This window comes from Paracoccidioides lutzii, assembly GCF_000150705.2.
Source record: "Paracoccidioides lutzii Pb01 unplaced genomic scaffold supercont2.11, whole genome shotgun sequence".
NCBI classification, from domain to species: domain Eukaryota; kingdom Fungi; phylum Ascomycota; class Eurotiomycetes; order Onygenales; family Ajellomycetaceae; genus Paracoccidioides; species Paracoccidioides lutzii.
This window is the reverse complement of record NW_015440957.1, coordinates 293,624-308,724: the sequence shown is the minus strand read 5'-3', so window position 1 is coordinate 308,724 and position 15,101 is coordinate 293,624. Positions and strand designations below refer to the sequence as shown.

General features: G+C 46.0%; 7 protein-coding genes across 7 annotated transcripts; 2 read left to right on the top strand and 5 right to left on the bottom strand.

Annotated features, from left to right (window-relative positions):
• Positions 1-155: 155 nt before the first annotated feature.
• PAAG_04435 (hypothetical protein) lies at positions 156-1,433 on the top strand (the record flags this gene model as incomplete). Its single annotated transcript, XM_002793479.2, has 2 exons — positions 156-531; positions 637-1,433. The coding sequence occupies 2 exons, from the start codon at positions 156-158 to the stop codon at positions 1,431-1,433; spliced, it is 1,173 nt and encodes a 390-aa protein (XP_002793525.1).
• Positions 1,434-3,249: 1,816 nt separating this feature from the next.
• PAAG_04434 (vacuolar ATP synthase 16 kDa proteolipid subunit) lies at positions 3,250-4,352 on the bottom strand (the record flags this gene model as incomplete). Its single annotated transcript, XM_002793478.1, has 6 exons — positions 3,250-3,314; positions 3,399-3,502; positions 3,588-3,744; positions 3,883-4,012; positions 4,178-4,190; positions 4,336-4,352. 6 exons carry the CDS (start codon positions 4,350-4,352, stop codon positions 3,250-3,252), a joined length of 486 nt encoding a protein of 161 aa, XP_002793524.1.
• Positions 4,353-4,811: 459 nt separating this feature from the next.
• On the bottom strand, positions 4,812-6,751 carry PAAG_04433 (hypothetical protein; the record flags this gene model as incomplete). Its single annotated transcript, XM_015845274.1, has 2 exons — positions 4,812-6,347; positions 6,437-6,751. The coding sequence occupies 2 exons, from the start codon at positions 6,749-6,751 to the stop codon at positions 4,812-4,814; spliced, it is 1,851 nt and encodes a 616-aa protein (XP_015699500.1).
• Positions 6,752-8,952: 2,201 nt separating this feature from the next.
• Positions 8,953-9,409, bottom strand: PAAG_11870 (hypothetical protein; the record flags this gene model as incomplete). Its single annotated transcript, XM_015847443.1, has 2 exons — positions 8,953-9,050; positions 9,208-9,409. The coding sequence occupies 2 exons, from the start codon at positions 9,407-9,409 to the stop codon at positions 8,953-8,955; spliced, it is 300 nt and encodes a 99-aa protein (XP_015702931.1).
• Positions 9,410-10,568: 1,159 nt separating this feature from the next.
• PAAG_04431 (hypothetical protein) lies at positions 10,569-10,842 on the bottom strand (the record flags this gene model as incomplete). Its single annotated transcript, XM_015845273.1, has 2 exons — positions 10,569-10,686; positions 10,778-10,842. The coding sequence occupies 2 exons, from the start codon at positions 10,840-10,842 to the stop codon at positions 10,569-10,571; spliced, it is 183 nt and encodes a 60-aa protein (XP_015699499.1).
• Positions 10,843-11,550: 708 nt separating this feature from the next.
• Positions 11,551-12,158, bottom strand: PAAG_11869 (hypothetical protein; the record flags this gene model as incomplete). Its single annotated transcript, XM_015847442.1, has 2 exons — positions 11,551-11,761; positions 11,929-12,158. The coding sequence occupies 2 exons, from the start codon at positions 12,156-12,158 to the stop codon at positions 11,551-11,553; spliced, it is 441 nt and encodes a 146-aa protein (XP_015702930.1).
• A 447-nt stretch (positions 12,159-12,605) lies between these two features.
• PAAG_04430 (hypothetical protein) lies at positions 12,606-15,029 on the top strand (the record flags this gene model as incomplete). Its single annotated transcript, XM_002793474.1, has 1 exon — positions 12,606-15,029. The coding sequence occupies one exon, from the start codon at positions 12,606-12,608 to the stop codon at positions 15,027-15,029; it is 2,424 nt and encodes an 807-aa protein (XP_002793520.1).
• Between the last annotated feature and the right edge of the window lie 72 nt (positions 15,030-15,101).

Here is a 15,101-nt window from a genome sequence, read left to right as displayed (position 1 = left end):
AATCGGCCTTTGGATCTCTTCATCCAATTCTCAAGCACAAACCGACCAGGCTCGCTGTAGCACTGAATTCATACATCTCTTCCTCTCTCACCTGGCAGTCGCGCAAGAGCTTATCTTTGCTGAGCTCTTGCTGCTACCTCACCCGAATTCCAGCCATGTTCTCCTCTTCCGCTCGCTTCGTGGCTAGGTCCAGCCCAGTCATCGCTATCCCAACAACCGTCCGTCCCTCAAGTATCGTCATCATTGCTTCATCAAGTGGTTTGACGTGTACCCGTACGAATCAACGGCGATACTCCTCTTCAAAACCTCCTGTTCCTCCCAGCGATGGCTCCCGTGGCATCGATGCCTCGTCGCAGACTCCCGCCAAAGGCGTTAACCCATCGAAGAAAGAGGGCAGTGAGAAGTGTGAGGGCAAGACAGTGAAGCGACGGAACGACAAGGATGCCAGCAATGTTTTTTCGAAATCGAAGAATAATGGATCATTCTTGAATCTTCCCAGTGTGCCTTCTACGCAACATCTTCATCCCCATGGTTAGTAGTTTTTACCCAGTTACGTCTTTGCCGCTTTCGGGGTCGTGTGATGTCACGTGTTCGGATCATCACTTAGTATATGTTTTGTCTAACGGCTTGCTGTAGATATCTATGTGGCATCCTTCTTCTCGACGTATCGACCAATATCTGTTACCAGCTCTGTACCATCCAATTCCAACCCAGATGCTTTCAATGCCATTTTTTCCTCGAAAAAGCCTTCGAAACCCCGACCAAATGATGTCATAAGCACCCTATCCTCCGCGGTTAATTCCATGGAAACCGTACTGCCCAATAATCAGTCCAACTCCCTCCTTGGAAACAACAACTCCAGATCTACCACCTCCCAAGGATCTGCTAAACACGCCGAATCGGATCAGCTAAGTGGCGTTGATGAGCTCTCCATCGAAGACCTGAGCATCTCCGTCCAGGAATTTGCCAGGAAGCTTCATCCGTTCAACCCCCCTCCACCACCTGTCCCAATGGACAGTTTCGGAGAACAGGATATCCCCAGCGAAGCTGAGCTCTCTGAATCTGAGTTGCAAGAAGGAGTGAGGGAGCAAAGCTACTCCACCATCCTCACCATCACCGAATCCACCCACACCGATGGCCGCAAGACCTACGAAGCGCATAGCTCCCCACTCGTCAGCATCGATAACAAAGATGCACCTTCGTCGTCTGTCTATGAGGGCGAAAAGGTCATTCAAGACCAGGGCGGATCTTTTTCTACATCAGAACCAGAACCGGGGTACCGATGGCAGCATCGCATATCGCCCACCATAGGACGGAGAATCTACTACGCTATTAGTGTCAAGAGACAGCGAAAGTTGAAGATGAAGAAACATAAACACAAAAAGCTGATGCGGAGGACGAGAATGTTGAGACGGAAATTGGACAAGGCATAAATCATATACAGACATATATATGTTAAGTTCCACTGGAAGGTATCTGTGTTTTATGATGAGATTCTTTATGTTCTTGCTATTTTATCGTCGTCTTTAAGATATTAGTTCCAAGTCTCCTTTGCTCTTGTTTAGTCTATCTGGTTTCCCTGGTTTTGGATTCGCTCTCTCATCTCTCCTCCATATTTCTTCATTTCTCTGCTGTTTGCGTTTCTATCTTCCATGACGTGGCATAGTTTATATACCTGTTATTGTGCGATTAGCTCAGACAGAACTCGGGACTCCGGACCACCCTTGCCTTAACCTCCTCATACGCATATATTCATACATCAATATAATCATCTCTGCGTATATTAAATTCTATTCTTAATTTTCAAAGGGGGGGAGATAGCGAAAGGTCGTTAGGCCTCATTTCTTCACCTTAGGGGACTCGGATATTATAATACCTGCCCTTGCTCCGTTCTCTCTTCCCGTCCCTCCATTGATCTATTGCTCTAATTAATCCCACTAATTATGCTTCTGAGCTAATTTTACATTTTCCACCCCGTTTAATCCTCCAGAAATTCGGAGCGCTGTTCCAACAGTTTCATTCACCAACTAGCGGGCATGGGATTTGTCGTTCTGCTCTTCTTTGTTTGTTACTCTATGAAGTTGTGGAATATTTAAAGTCATTTCAACGTTTCGCCCCAATCTCCAGCCTTCATACACCAAGCGGGCATATGCTACATAGTAACGGAAAGGAAATCCAAGATGAGTGATGAAGCTATGTTTTCAACATACAGCAGTCATTGCGGACCAGTGCTGTAAAATTCCTGCAAGATTGAATGGATCTATCATTCATCTGCACCCTGTGCAACCAAATCAATCATTTCTCATCATTTCTAATCATGTATACATCATAAATAGAAATCCATAACAACATTCAGGGGATATTACGATATGTAAAATAGCCATGAAAGAAAAAATCAAAATATGACTTGGACCTAGAGGCATGCATGACACAGAAACAAACACATACTCATAATAGCTCAGCTCTTGAAGCAAATGAGATGAAAAGCAAAAGAACAAAAACTCATATAAAATCAATTCCACACAACTGCTTCCCTCCCTAGCACTTACCCACTCCCGTCGAATTGTGAACGATAGCTAAGAAAGGTGAAATGGCAAAAGTCATCCGAGATACAGGGGCGTGGTATGCACCTCTGTATCTCTAAGCACTTGGAAGCCCAAGTTATTTTTTTCCCCAACACTTTATCTAACTGAATTTTCCCTCCGCCCTTGCACAGTTTCCATTTTCCGAATGCCAAAGCATAATTCGTTCGTAAAAAAAAAAAAAAAGAATATATGTAAATATACAATTACATATTGTAATCCGCGTTCCTCCTTTCCCTACACTGCCCAGGCAAAACCACATATAATATCTCACGATACACATAAAACGACAAAACGGTTCCAGAGAACCGACAAAGAACCAAAAATAATATAAAATAAAATAAAATAAAATAAAATAAAATAAAAATAAAAAATAAAGGGGATAAGGGGGGGGAACAATATCAAGCAAGAGACAGACTGGACTGGGAGAGGGAAAGAAATTGATGTAAACAGGACGAAAAGGAAAAAAGAAGAAAAAAGATAAATTGGTGAATTTTCTTCGTTGATGTTAGTGGTATTTTATTTTATCTTAACCAATCGTTCGTTGTCATGTATTGATATATATGCGATCCCCGAGTTGGTATAGATAGGCCCAATATGTGGTGTCGACGTGTTCTGGAGCCAATGAATTTCCAGAGTGACGTAGTTTGAAACAGAATTCGAGCGTTTAGCAGGTGGCATCAATGCTGGCACGAGAGTTCATGAGGAGAGCCACGATGAGGCCATACAGACCTGTGAGAGTTAACATAGGGTTAGGACAAATTAAAGAGTAGTTGAAAATGACCACTAGAACAAAACGTGGAGGGTGAGACCAACCCAAAACTTCAGCGAAAATGAGAATCAAGATCATGGCGACGAAAAGTCTGCTTTGTTGGGCAGTTCCGCGGATACCGGCATCTCCGACGATACCAATGGCAAACCTGTTGTCCAAGAATGAAAACCGTTAGTGCCCTACTGTTTTCAATGGTTCATAAATTGTGCTGTTCATTTAGAGGTTAAACCTACCCAGCTGCCAGACCAGCCAGACCAACAGATAGTCCTGCACCCAATTGAATAAATCCAGTATACAGGGGAAGATCTTGATGCAGTTCGTTGGCAATGAGTACCGCTACGACTAAGCCGTAAATGCCAATGATACCAGCCATGACAACGGGGACGATGTCTTTGATTGTAAAGGAGAGAAGTCAGTTTTTAAGCCGCTGATATACACACAAATATTCCCATCCACAACTTAAGGAGAGAGTGCCCTAGGCCGATAGTCCATTCTTTTCAAAGGTATGTTATTCCAGGATAATCTTACTCTTGACAATCAGATCAGGTCGCAAGACGGACGTGGCGCAGATACCCACGCCGGCTTTGGCGGTTCCATAGGCAGCGCCCAAACATGTGAAGACGATGGCGGATGTGCAGCCCAGAGCACCGAAGAAAGGCTATATTGTTCATCCATATTGCTATTAACATATCATCAAGAATTGAAAACGGGTTATGGTAAGTGTGCATGGAAATATAGAGCGCCGACGGAAGCTCGCGGTCACATGAGGCTACCCGAATCAGGCTGCCTTACGTGTTCATGCACAAAGAGAGGCATTACATACCGCGTAGACGGGACTAGAGGCGGAGATAGAGAGTTAGCATGATGGCGCATTGTAGATGCAACTTCCAGACGGACGACACTCCCAGGGCCAACACCACATCTGTATGATTGCTATGGCTAGGGTGATATCTGGTTAGAGGATCTTAGAAGATATCTTACCAGAGATCCGTAGGCATTGTGAAAGCTGTTGTAGGTGATGGAGTGAGTCTCCCGGAATGAATTTCAAAAGATTAAAAGATCCGGCTATGAGGCTCGCAGGAGAGATAGAAAGAGTCGGGAGGAATATCAAGATGAGTGTCGAGCTTGAAGAGTTGGGAGTTGTTTGGTATTCTTTTGGGCTGAGGGAAGATGCCGCTGACATAACCGGTTTAGCGCATGCATCACGTGAAGTAAATTTTGTGATCACGTGAAATTGGGAAAGTTGGACGGTTTCTGAGCTACCAAGGAGTTAGTTACTCTTATCGTGGATTGAGAAAGGAGAAAACATCTAAAGTCGATGTGGAAGATATATCCAATATTGAGGTATAGCAGATTGGTGACTGCTAATATGTTTCAAAATTTATTACGGTTTACATTCTATCCAAATATTTCGTCGTTAGCGTACAGTACATACAAAAGATGTCGATCACCACCCGTTATTCAATGACAATTCTTGACCCAGGAACATCAATTTTGGTCTCCAGAATCAATTTTCCACGTTTTCCTTTATCCTCCTCATTTCCCTCAGCAAACACAGAATAAGTTAGGCCCTTCTCTGACAATGCTCCAAAATGATTCGGCACAGATACAATTCCGTCACCTGAGCCATTGCTGGAAGGCGTTTCAGCATCACGCGTCTGTGCCGTCACGGACCAATCCAAATCAGAAGAAGGAATGACTCCAAAGGTAACTCGCGTTGTTCCTTTCAGGTCAACACCCTCCGCAGAAGTCCCTACCATCGAAGCAACCCGGGGGTTATCCAAGGGGGAGATGAAAAACTGCACCGTATCACCCGGCTTAGCAGTCTCAGAAAGATCCGTCGTGAAGCGGCCATCTTTGAACTGAATTGACCCAGGAAGTTCATCGGGCAAGCTTGGCACTCTCAGCTCATCTTCATCTCCTACGTCTGAAATAGCCTCTTCGAATATTCCCTGGATAGTTCGAATCTGTCTAGAGACCAGACCATCTCTTGTCTGATAGCTGTATCCCGGATCCAATGACAGTAGTCCCTGCTTTTTCCCCCACCCACCCCCTCCGCTCACAACACGATGAAGACGAGCACCGTTGTTGATGACAGCAAGTGTGTCAATAGGTTCGCCATTGACGTCTGCAAGGTGATGTCCTCTCTCTGATTTTGTAGGCTCAATCAGAGCCCAGACTGCCACTCTCTGGGTTTGAACGTTATTCTCTTTAAGATATTGCGGCAGCGATTTCTCAAGCTCCGCTGATGCGGGCATAGCCGTGCCAGACCCGTCACATTTCGACACCTGGCTGATGATATTCCCCATGCTAGTTACTATTTCTCGCGACTTCGTTACTGGATAGAGTGGGACATGCATAGCGACGGCCTGAGGCTCCATGGCGCATCTGATTCGACAAGCAGCGAGGTTATATTCATTGTCCAAGATTAGCGTGGGCTTACCTGGGTCTGGGCTATACCGCCAACGCGAAGCAACCATGGTACGGGGCTTGCCGTTGACAAAGAGGGTATTAGCGACACAAATACCGACTTCGGAGAGCCGCGCTGCTTGGGAGACTGGATTCGTGGGTAGTTGAAAAAGGCAAGATAATGAAGGTTCGGCTTCAGGGGTAGACATGTCCGGTTTCTGTAGCGGTTTCACCACCTCAATCGCCAGAGTATCCCTGTTGGCGATAAATAGAGATACACCTTCATACCCCTGTTGTCCAACTAGCACATTTTCAAATTGCCCTTTACCATGTAGACCTCTTGGTGACGTATTGGGAGAAGGCAGCTTATCCACAACCGCCACCACAGCGTAGAAGGTATTATATCTACCAGAGGAACACTGTATTGCATTCTGGAAAATTCGAGTCATCGACTCGCGGAAAAAGGGCTTGGTGTTCACTATCCAAGATGCAAAAGCGGGAGTCACAAGCAAAACAGGGACATTGTAGGAGATATCCTGGCTATGCGGAAGGACTGGTAATTGCAATATAATATCCGAGGGCGTCTATACTTACAAGGGGTGCTAAGTAGGTCAACGATGCTCTCAACAACTGTAGGAACGTAGGGAAGATGGTTGGTAAGCTGGACACACACCACTTGGGACGGCTTAGGAGTAAGCCAAGTAACGCAGTTAGGATTTGCCCTCGTCCCTCTCTGTCTATCATAACTCAAACCCCGTCTCCATTGAGACGCAAATCCATATCCATATCCATATCCATTTCCATACCCATAACCTCCTCTGCATGCCCTTGTCTTCATATTTGCCTTCAGCCCACTGCCATTGATGTTGCCCTGCATGCAAAGACGCGGTCGAGAAGCAACCACTACATTCCCTCCATTACCGGCTGTTCGTCCACTAGCTAAACAAGTTGCAGCATAGCCAGGGAGACAGCGATTAAGCCCTGACATGTAAGAGCGGGCATGAAAAGGCTGAGGAAGAGGGCTTTCGAAGGCGCGGGAGGGATGCGTCACGTAAATTGATTGACGCACGCGGTATTCAGGCTCGGTTTAGAGGAAATGCTAACGCCAGAGAGGTAGTCACTTTGGTAACTAGTTGAGGTGAGGAGAATCTCTCGCCACGATTCGATTTAACTTATTAACTGCTGCTCTTGTGGTTGTCAGTCACGGTCACTGACTGCGTGCCAAGCTTTTTTAGGCTTTGCAGGGCCTTGATGCAGCTGTGGACGGCCCTGACGACAGCGCAGCCCTGGCCCAACTTTGTTTACTTTCAAGGCCCGGACATAACTAACAACTGCTACTGTTTACTCCGTGCAATCCAACTTGACCACAATAGTTAAAAAAAATCTGTGCAGGTACCACCGTACACTCCAGGTATACGCTGCGAAATTGCCTAAAGATTTCTTCCAAAGATAGATATCATGGACGGAAAAAAAGAACCTGGCATCGATTTAAGTTCCCGAAAAATCCGATATAGTTAATGCCTCCCGTCCGCAGACACTGTTTTGTCACGCACATAACTACCAACGTCACACATGACTTCTGGCCAGTGATATCTTCCCTATGATCTGCCGGACAGTATTGGCTAGATCTTATTTTGATGAGCTTGCGCATATCATCTGCATGTTCTGTACTGTACAATACATAAATATTAATGGTCTTTGAAGATTTGTATTGAAGACTTTTATATATATTTTACTGATATATTAAAATATTCTATATTATCATTTAAATAGAAGGATTATTCTTCTACTGTCAGAATATCCACTCAGGATCCTCCCGCATCGTCTAACACACCTTTATTCTTGTTAGGGGAGGAGAAAACAAACATTACATCAGCTGAAGGCGACGGTAATACCATGATGGAATGAGACGGATAGACAGCGCTGTCGTCATAGTGATCATATTGTTTTCGCTGGATATCGTAGGACCCAGAGGGGATGACTGTCGTGAGAAATAGGGAGAGAAAAGGGGAAACAAGGAAAATGTGAACAAGGAGACGACGGACTAACGTTGTTGGCTGGAATGAACTAAAGGTATTATATATCATTCGTTTTTTATTTGGTTGGTAAATCTCTGTTAGGGGTACAGCAGCCCTAGCACGTGACCCACACCCACATTTAGATTAGTGCCGATTGGCTAGGAAGTTTCTAATGCATCAACGTTCCTCTCAAGAGGTTCCGAGACCTTTTGTGCTTTTGTGTCATGTCGGCTTACTCCGTTATTTTGCCGTGGGGCTTGTTGTCGGGGGACCCGAAATTGAATAGGCGAAATATACAGGTTTGTTTTTATTACAGCAGTGGATTTGTGGACAGGACAAGAAGACAAACATATTTTCCAAACACGAAGACAGGACAAGAGAAGGGAATGAGAGAAAGCAGATCCGTTTGAGGCTTATTTTATTTTAATTTATTTTCTTTTTAATCGCCGCTTCCGCTCCTCTCCATAACGTCACGGAATCAATCGTCCGTTGTTGACAAGATCTTACAGGAATACGAGGACGATATGCTTGGTGGTGGTGATGACGTAGCTTGCAAGTCAAAGAGGGAACTCGGAAGAGCTGTCGAGTCACTAGGACAAGGCTACACGGAATAACCACTTGGTCCACTTGGTGGCGGCGCTGGCGGGGAGAGAATGCTGGGATGACGAAGGGAACTCTGTGCTAGGATATGCACTGAACGCAAAGTGCTTAGCACAAATATAGATGTATCTGGATGGAGTTTATTCTACTAATAATAAAGCTACGAAAGGAGTAAATATCTGAATAAATACTAATTAGCAACAATAATATCATGAGTTTGTCGTCTAATAATGTTCGGGAAGATCTGTCACCAGCCAGCCACACTTAGGCAGATCGCATTGCATGGGTTTTAACAACTCCAATCCAGGGTTGCAGCGACTCACAGCAACCGGGGGGGAATTCCACACTTTCGCATTTCTTAGCTTTTAAGCCCCCGAAATGACGACAATGGGGCTTTTGTCACCAGCTATTACTGGGGCAGTGGGGGTACATGTAGTTAGCTGGTGGCCCCAGTCAACCACAAGCAAGATTCTAGGTCGAAGTTGGTTGGAGGTTTCTGCTAATTGTCCAGCTTTCAGACGTCCAACTCTAATCACAAGCTATTAGTTACTCTTGCGCCCCCAACCCGCTTTTATTTATCTTTTCCCGCTTTCTCTCCCCTTCCCTCCTCTTCGTACTCTCCCAACCATTTACCACTGTCGATTGATTGATCATTAAACAGCTCTTCTTCTGAAAGGAAAAAAATAAATAAGTAAATAAATAAATTAAGACGAACCACTCTCAAACCTTGTCCACTTCCTCAACAAATCCATCACAATGGCCTTCACCGCATCGTGAGTTTTGTCCCTGCTCTACCCAACCCCGCCACTCCGGCTGCCCTACCTACCTTCGCCAAGCACCCATTCTTCAAACAGGAAATCAATATAATTACCATCATCATATACTAATCCCAATCCAGAGACGTCTGCAAAATCATCTTTGCCGTCCTCCTGCCTCCGCTCGGGGTCTTTCTCGAACGCGGATGTGGCGCCGACCTGCTCATCAACGTCTGTTTGACCATTCTCGGGTATATCCCAGGTATCATCCATGCTCTGTACGTACTCCTCATATCTTCTCTTCTCTTCTACGAGAGACTACATACTACGCTACACCGATCTCCCAGCTGACCTCATTGTGCAGCTACATCATTCTTAAATACTAGTCATGTGATAATACCATTTTTTGTCTGTGGACCCGCTGTCACTCTTCCGTTGTTTGACGTTGCATTTCTGCGCCTTTGTGCCCTGCATGCTTCTTCTCGTTTTGTTCGAACGCCCATTCGCTCCGGTAATAATCTTCCTCGATACTGCTATTCGCAAGAACCGCGATTCTCCCGTCATCGCACAGTTGAAATCCGCTGAAACGTCCCCTCTTCTCCTCTTTGTCCTCGGACTTGTTTATTTTAAGGAAAGAAAAGGGGGGGTGGGGAAAGAAAGAAAGAGAGAGAGAATGAACCGAAAATGAAAGATATGGTATGTTTGGTTTGCATTGCCGGTTGGAAACTATATTCAAAACAGAGGAGAATCAAACGAAAGCAAAAACTGCTGTCCAGCGGCGCTGATCGAACAGTCCGGTCCGGTTCGATTTCCATATTCCATTAGATTCCTTCCCGCATCTGCTTTTAAAGTCATGTTGAGCTTACTAATCAATGAGCTGTGCCTGGTGTTGATATCGATGAGGAAATGACCAAGAGTCATAAATCTTTCGCTCTCCATTCTGGATGTCGTTCTGGATGTCGCCCTGGAGTCATATGTTTATGCTGTGGCCATTCCAATTGCTTATCTTGCGCCTATTGCTTTTCTATTGTTGGGTGTGACTTTGTTTTACGTTGATAAGGTCTGCTTTTGTCTCTATTCTTTTCTTCTCCCCTTTCCCCTTCCGTTGTCTTCATTTTCTTAACGGACAATTCAGTTCTGTTCTATTATACAAATGATACCAGTTCCTCCGCTCTGATTTCCGATTTGACTTCGTAATGGCATTCCTTTATTTCTCTTTTCATAGCCACTTAATGAAAAGCTCCTTCACCCTTTTTGACTTTTGTTTCTTCGCATTTCACGTTTGTCAGTTTGTCACATAACTTTTATCAAAGGCATATCCTCTTTTAACGACCTACTCTAATCGCTCTTGTCTCTTTCTCCCCATGGGTCACGGAAATGGCAGTATGATTTGCTGCTGAGCCATGACTCTTCTGCTGAGCCTGTCATAACCTTACCTGGAAAGTTCGTTAGCCATGATCACAAGTGTATTTGTCTGAGTGTAGTAGCTGTTAGCTCCTCTGATTATGGGGAAAGTCGATCGGTTCTTCTCCCTTTCCATAATCTTGAGTCTAAAGCCGGATATAAATGTGTGATATATTTAGTTGGCTTATCGATGTCATGAAGTGATATTGAGCTTGGACGGTTCCTCGCATTACTTACGTATCCATGATGTGCCGTACCTGCAGATTAGGCACGGTTCCAGGAACAATCGTATTGTTCGCCATAGCGTTGGTTTTAATTCATGTTGTTACATACGCCGTGGGAAATTGCAGAGAGTAAAGCATGAAATTGTGTCTCCACATGTAGCTTATCCCACATTTCTCATTAGGGGGCCTACATATGACGTTTAAAATGCTCGTATTAGTAGCGCCACCACGGGCGTCAGCCAGAGAGAGTACCCGATTCGGAGAACCCTACAGGCCTCCTTTTCATCTGGATTTGATCCCCGCGTTCATACAAGGATAATCAAGTAAAATATGATTTTGCATATACAACCACCCCTTACGGCAAAAATATGGCAAAATTTTGAGTTGATGGATCATGGCGAGGCAGAGATGTAGACCATAACTAATTAGTCCTTATATCCATGCATCCGCTTTCCTCTCCCTAATGATATGCCTGGCGCGAGACGGGGACTTCCCCAGGATGAAAACAGTTAATTACGTCACTCCCTGTCCAAATAACTAGCTATACCACGTGATCATCTTTGCTTTTTCGGTAGACGCCTAACCCATCCTCAACCCCTGAACGCTCAGCCAACAGAACACCGATCAGCCATCGTATCCCACACGGAGCGGCGCTTAAAGGCTGCCCAGCATCAGCATCCAGCATCCAATGACCACTGGCCAGCCCAAGCAAACCTCCTGTGAACTCCCATCCAGCAATGTCACATTCCCCCTGCTGTTTTGCGGCGTTTCACTTTGGCGCCTAACTCACGTCACTCCCTTTTGGGCCAATGAATCGCTGCCATTAACTAATGCTGACTTCTCGAGCCGCTGCCATGCGATCATTTCACTATCTTCCACGAAATGATGTATGATGTTGTTTCTTGCGGTATTAGATTGGTGGAGAGCGAAATGGCTTGATTTTCTCTGCACGCCCGTCACTCGCTTGTCGAGTCGAGGAGGTCCAGCCAGGAATATCCTGTTTCATTTATTCTTCATGCTTTTACTCCTCATGTTTTTGGTGGATGAAGGGGTAAATATTCTTCAGCGGTTTCAAGGGGGCCTGTTGGAGCTCTAAGGATTAGTGTGATGCTTGTTCATTGGTTGATTTGACCACTTTTTATGTTTTGCTTCGACTTTATTCACCCCGGCCCTGAAGCCTGGCTATGATGCTGCCAGGGTTCTACGAGCTCGCGCTCTCCGGAGCGCGGATCCTCTGGGTGGATAGAAGAAGTATTTGCTTCTTTTTGTGCAAGACGCTCATTTTTCCAGGTCCTTTTCCTTTCCCTATTTGTTTCTCTTCGATTTCGTTTTTCATATCTTTTGGGGTTTCCATTCTCTGTTCTTTTCGACTTTTTTCTTACTATTTCGCGCATATAGCAAGTGTTTCTAATCTTTCATGCTGCACATCCTTACTTTTATACATGTCACTTTTACCTACCGTTTTGTTCTCGGTGTTCTAGGTCTGTCCCAGTCCCCAGATCTGTGTCTCTCCGTACCTGCAAGTCAGTTCCTGTGCTGACTATGCCACTACGATGATCTGATCTTGGTTAACACGTCGGAATTGTTGCCCTATAGACTCTGGGTTAGTTTGAACCAGAATGCCTTGTGGGAAACATGGTGCATTTTGGGGTATCACGCTCTGGCATTTAACTGCCTAAATTCTTACTCCTGGTGTCTCTATTTTCACCCTGGCCATTCTTTTCATCCTTCCTGAAAATTCTCTTCTTACATTCATGCTGTGTCCTCCGCCATAGCATATAACATAGATCAACGGGGGACGCGCAGTTCAGGTCATCGTTTCCCTCCAGAGCTGCCACAGCATGCCTCGTCGTTCTCAGAGGTTACTAAAAAACGTTCTCCGGCTCGCAGTTGCAGCTCGAAATCAGTTCCCCCCGTTCTGTCGGGCAGAAGGAATCGTACCCCGTGCCCCAGATTTAATAACCGTTAACCTTGTCCCTATCTGTGCGCAGGGCTGTCTATCCTCATTTGTACAGTCCAATTTCCCGGCCGCCACTTGCGCGAATTCTCGCGATCTTTTCTGTCTATGTACCAGAAGGTCAATTTCGGGGTTTACCCTTGGCGAAGGTGCCCTACGCTGTGTGATATCCTCGTGTTTGAACCCTGGGAGCGAGGATTTACGGGTTTATGTGATTTGCTCCGGGATACAAAATGCCATTCCGAATACACATACCGTCATCACGGCCACGGCCCTAGCAAGGCACACGTCCACGGCTACGGTCATGACGACAAAGCTAAATTCAAGTTCAACTAGTTCAAATACCTCGTTTAAGGCCACGCGACTTACAACTTCACACACAAGCGTAACCACTTCTTCCTCTCTGGAAATACGAACTAGTTTAAGGACGAGCCAACGACCTTTACCCACGACCCATTTATCCAGTATCTCGACCTTAGCTCAACCAACAGCAATTCCTTCAGAATTACCTGTCCCACCCAATGTTGCAGCTCCTCTCAATAAGGGGCAAGTAATAGGGGTTTCAATTGCAGGTGCAGTTTCAGGGTCATTTTTATTGGCCTTACTCATCTTATTCATTTTACGACGCCATCGTGATAAAGTTTTAGCACTGAAGGAGAGCGGATTCGAAATTGGTGGACAGATGTCCGAGCCTCCTCGACAGGATACTCCGGTTGGCTATCGAGGCGATCCGACTGTTAGAACGCCTGTTGGCTTATATAACGAACCAGTTGTTCACCGGCTTACATTTTCCAGTAATATTGTCCAGCGATCAGCTGCTGCTACTTCTGCTAATGGTTTGCCACTGGCCAATTACGAACACAGTGATGGCGATGATGCAAGTCTGTCAACCCCCAAAACGTCAAAGGCACTCCCTAGACTCTCCTTGCTGCTCCCCGAAAAACCAAATTATGAAATACTTTCCCAGCACCATCCGAGTACCGAAAGTGCGGGGCGTCGACCAGACAGCTCAGCCATGGTATTTGAAGAAGAAGGTGAGAAGTATAGGAGAGCTTTTTTAGCTGCGAGCAATGGCAATGGTCAGCAAAGCCAACACTCAAACAACAGATATAATTACACGGCCGCGTATCAAACCGATTCGCGGCGGCTAGGGCATGGCTATCCATACCCGACATGTCAGAATACAGGACGACAACAGCAACAGCAGCAACAGCAGCAGCGCCCACGCCAACGGCAGCTGCCTCCAAGCTTGAGACTTGTAACCCCCTCCAATGGAAATAATTCTCAGGCCCTAACCAATATGACTAGTTCTGCTCCATTAGTCTACCCATACCGACATGTGGAATTTGGATCGTCTATTCACCCCATCGGACCGCCATCAAACGGACACTCAAGTGGCTATTCACAGGATGGGTACGGAGGTGCAGATGGAAGGGTCAGGAGCCAGGCCGAACACCAATCGAGTCAGAATAGGCGACAAGCAAACCATCGAACTTCCGTTTCGTCAGTTACGAGCTTTGAGTCCGTAGAGTCAGATGACGGGAATAGGCGTAATACTGCAACCTCTTCAAAGCATGCCACGTTCCGCCTCAGCCCGGTCAGAGAGGGGCCTCCCTCCCCAGACTTAAACGCCTATTCGAACCCTACAGTCAGGCCGCTAAGATACCAGACAGCGAATCGACGATCTGTTCGGTTTAACGACATCGTTCAAGTTCAAGGAGGAAGAAGCAGTAACCTTCCAATAGGAAACAGGGGGGATTGCAGCGCACGTCTCTATCAGCCGTATCAATATCCATATCCATATCCAGACCCAGGTCGAACCGTTGCTGCGAAGGCTATTCCTAAATTCCCAAAGTTCCATCAACCACCCCGCCCGCCCGTATTTCCGGCAAGCCAGCAGCAACAGCAGCCTGTATATTCACCATATACCAACAATGAACAGCGAAATAGCGGGGCCAGCAGCAACAGCAGCCTCTTAAGCAAGCGTCGTGGAGAAGCTGTGGCGGATAGGATGGAGAGAGAATTGGATGTTAAGAAGGCCAGCCCACTGCGGCCCAATCCGCTGAAAGCCGTGGAGAACCCAATAGTGGAAACTGAGGTAACACAGGGAGGATTTAAGACGCCATCACCGTCATTGGCGTTAAAGCGGCAGAAGGAGCTGGCCCAGCGACAAAAGCAGAGACAGGACATGGATGAGACAGATAAATGGGAAGATGACGATAAAGAGTTGTCGGAACAGGGAGCCCAGAAGGGAACAAAATTAACTCCCAAGAGACGAGGGCCAGATTTATATCTTAATGTTGAGTGAGAGAAGTTCAAGGTTTTCCCTTTTGTGTCGTTGGTTTTGCATAGGGGCTGGCGCTGCATCATCATCATCTGT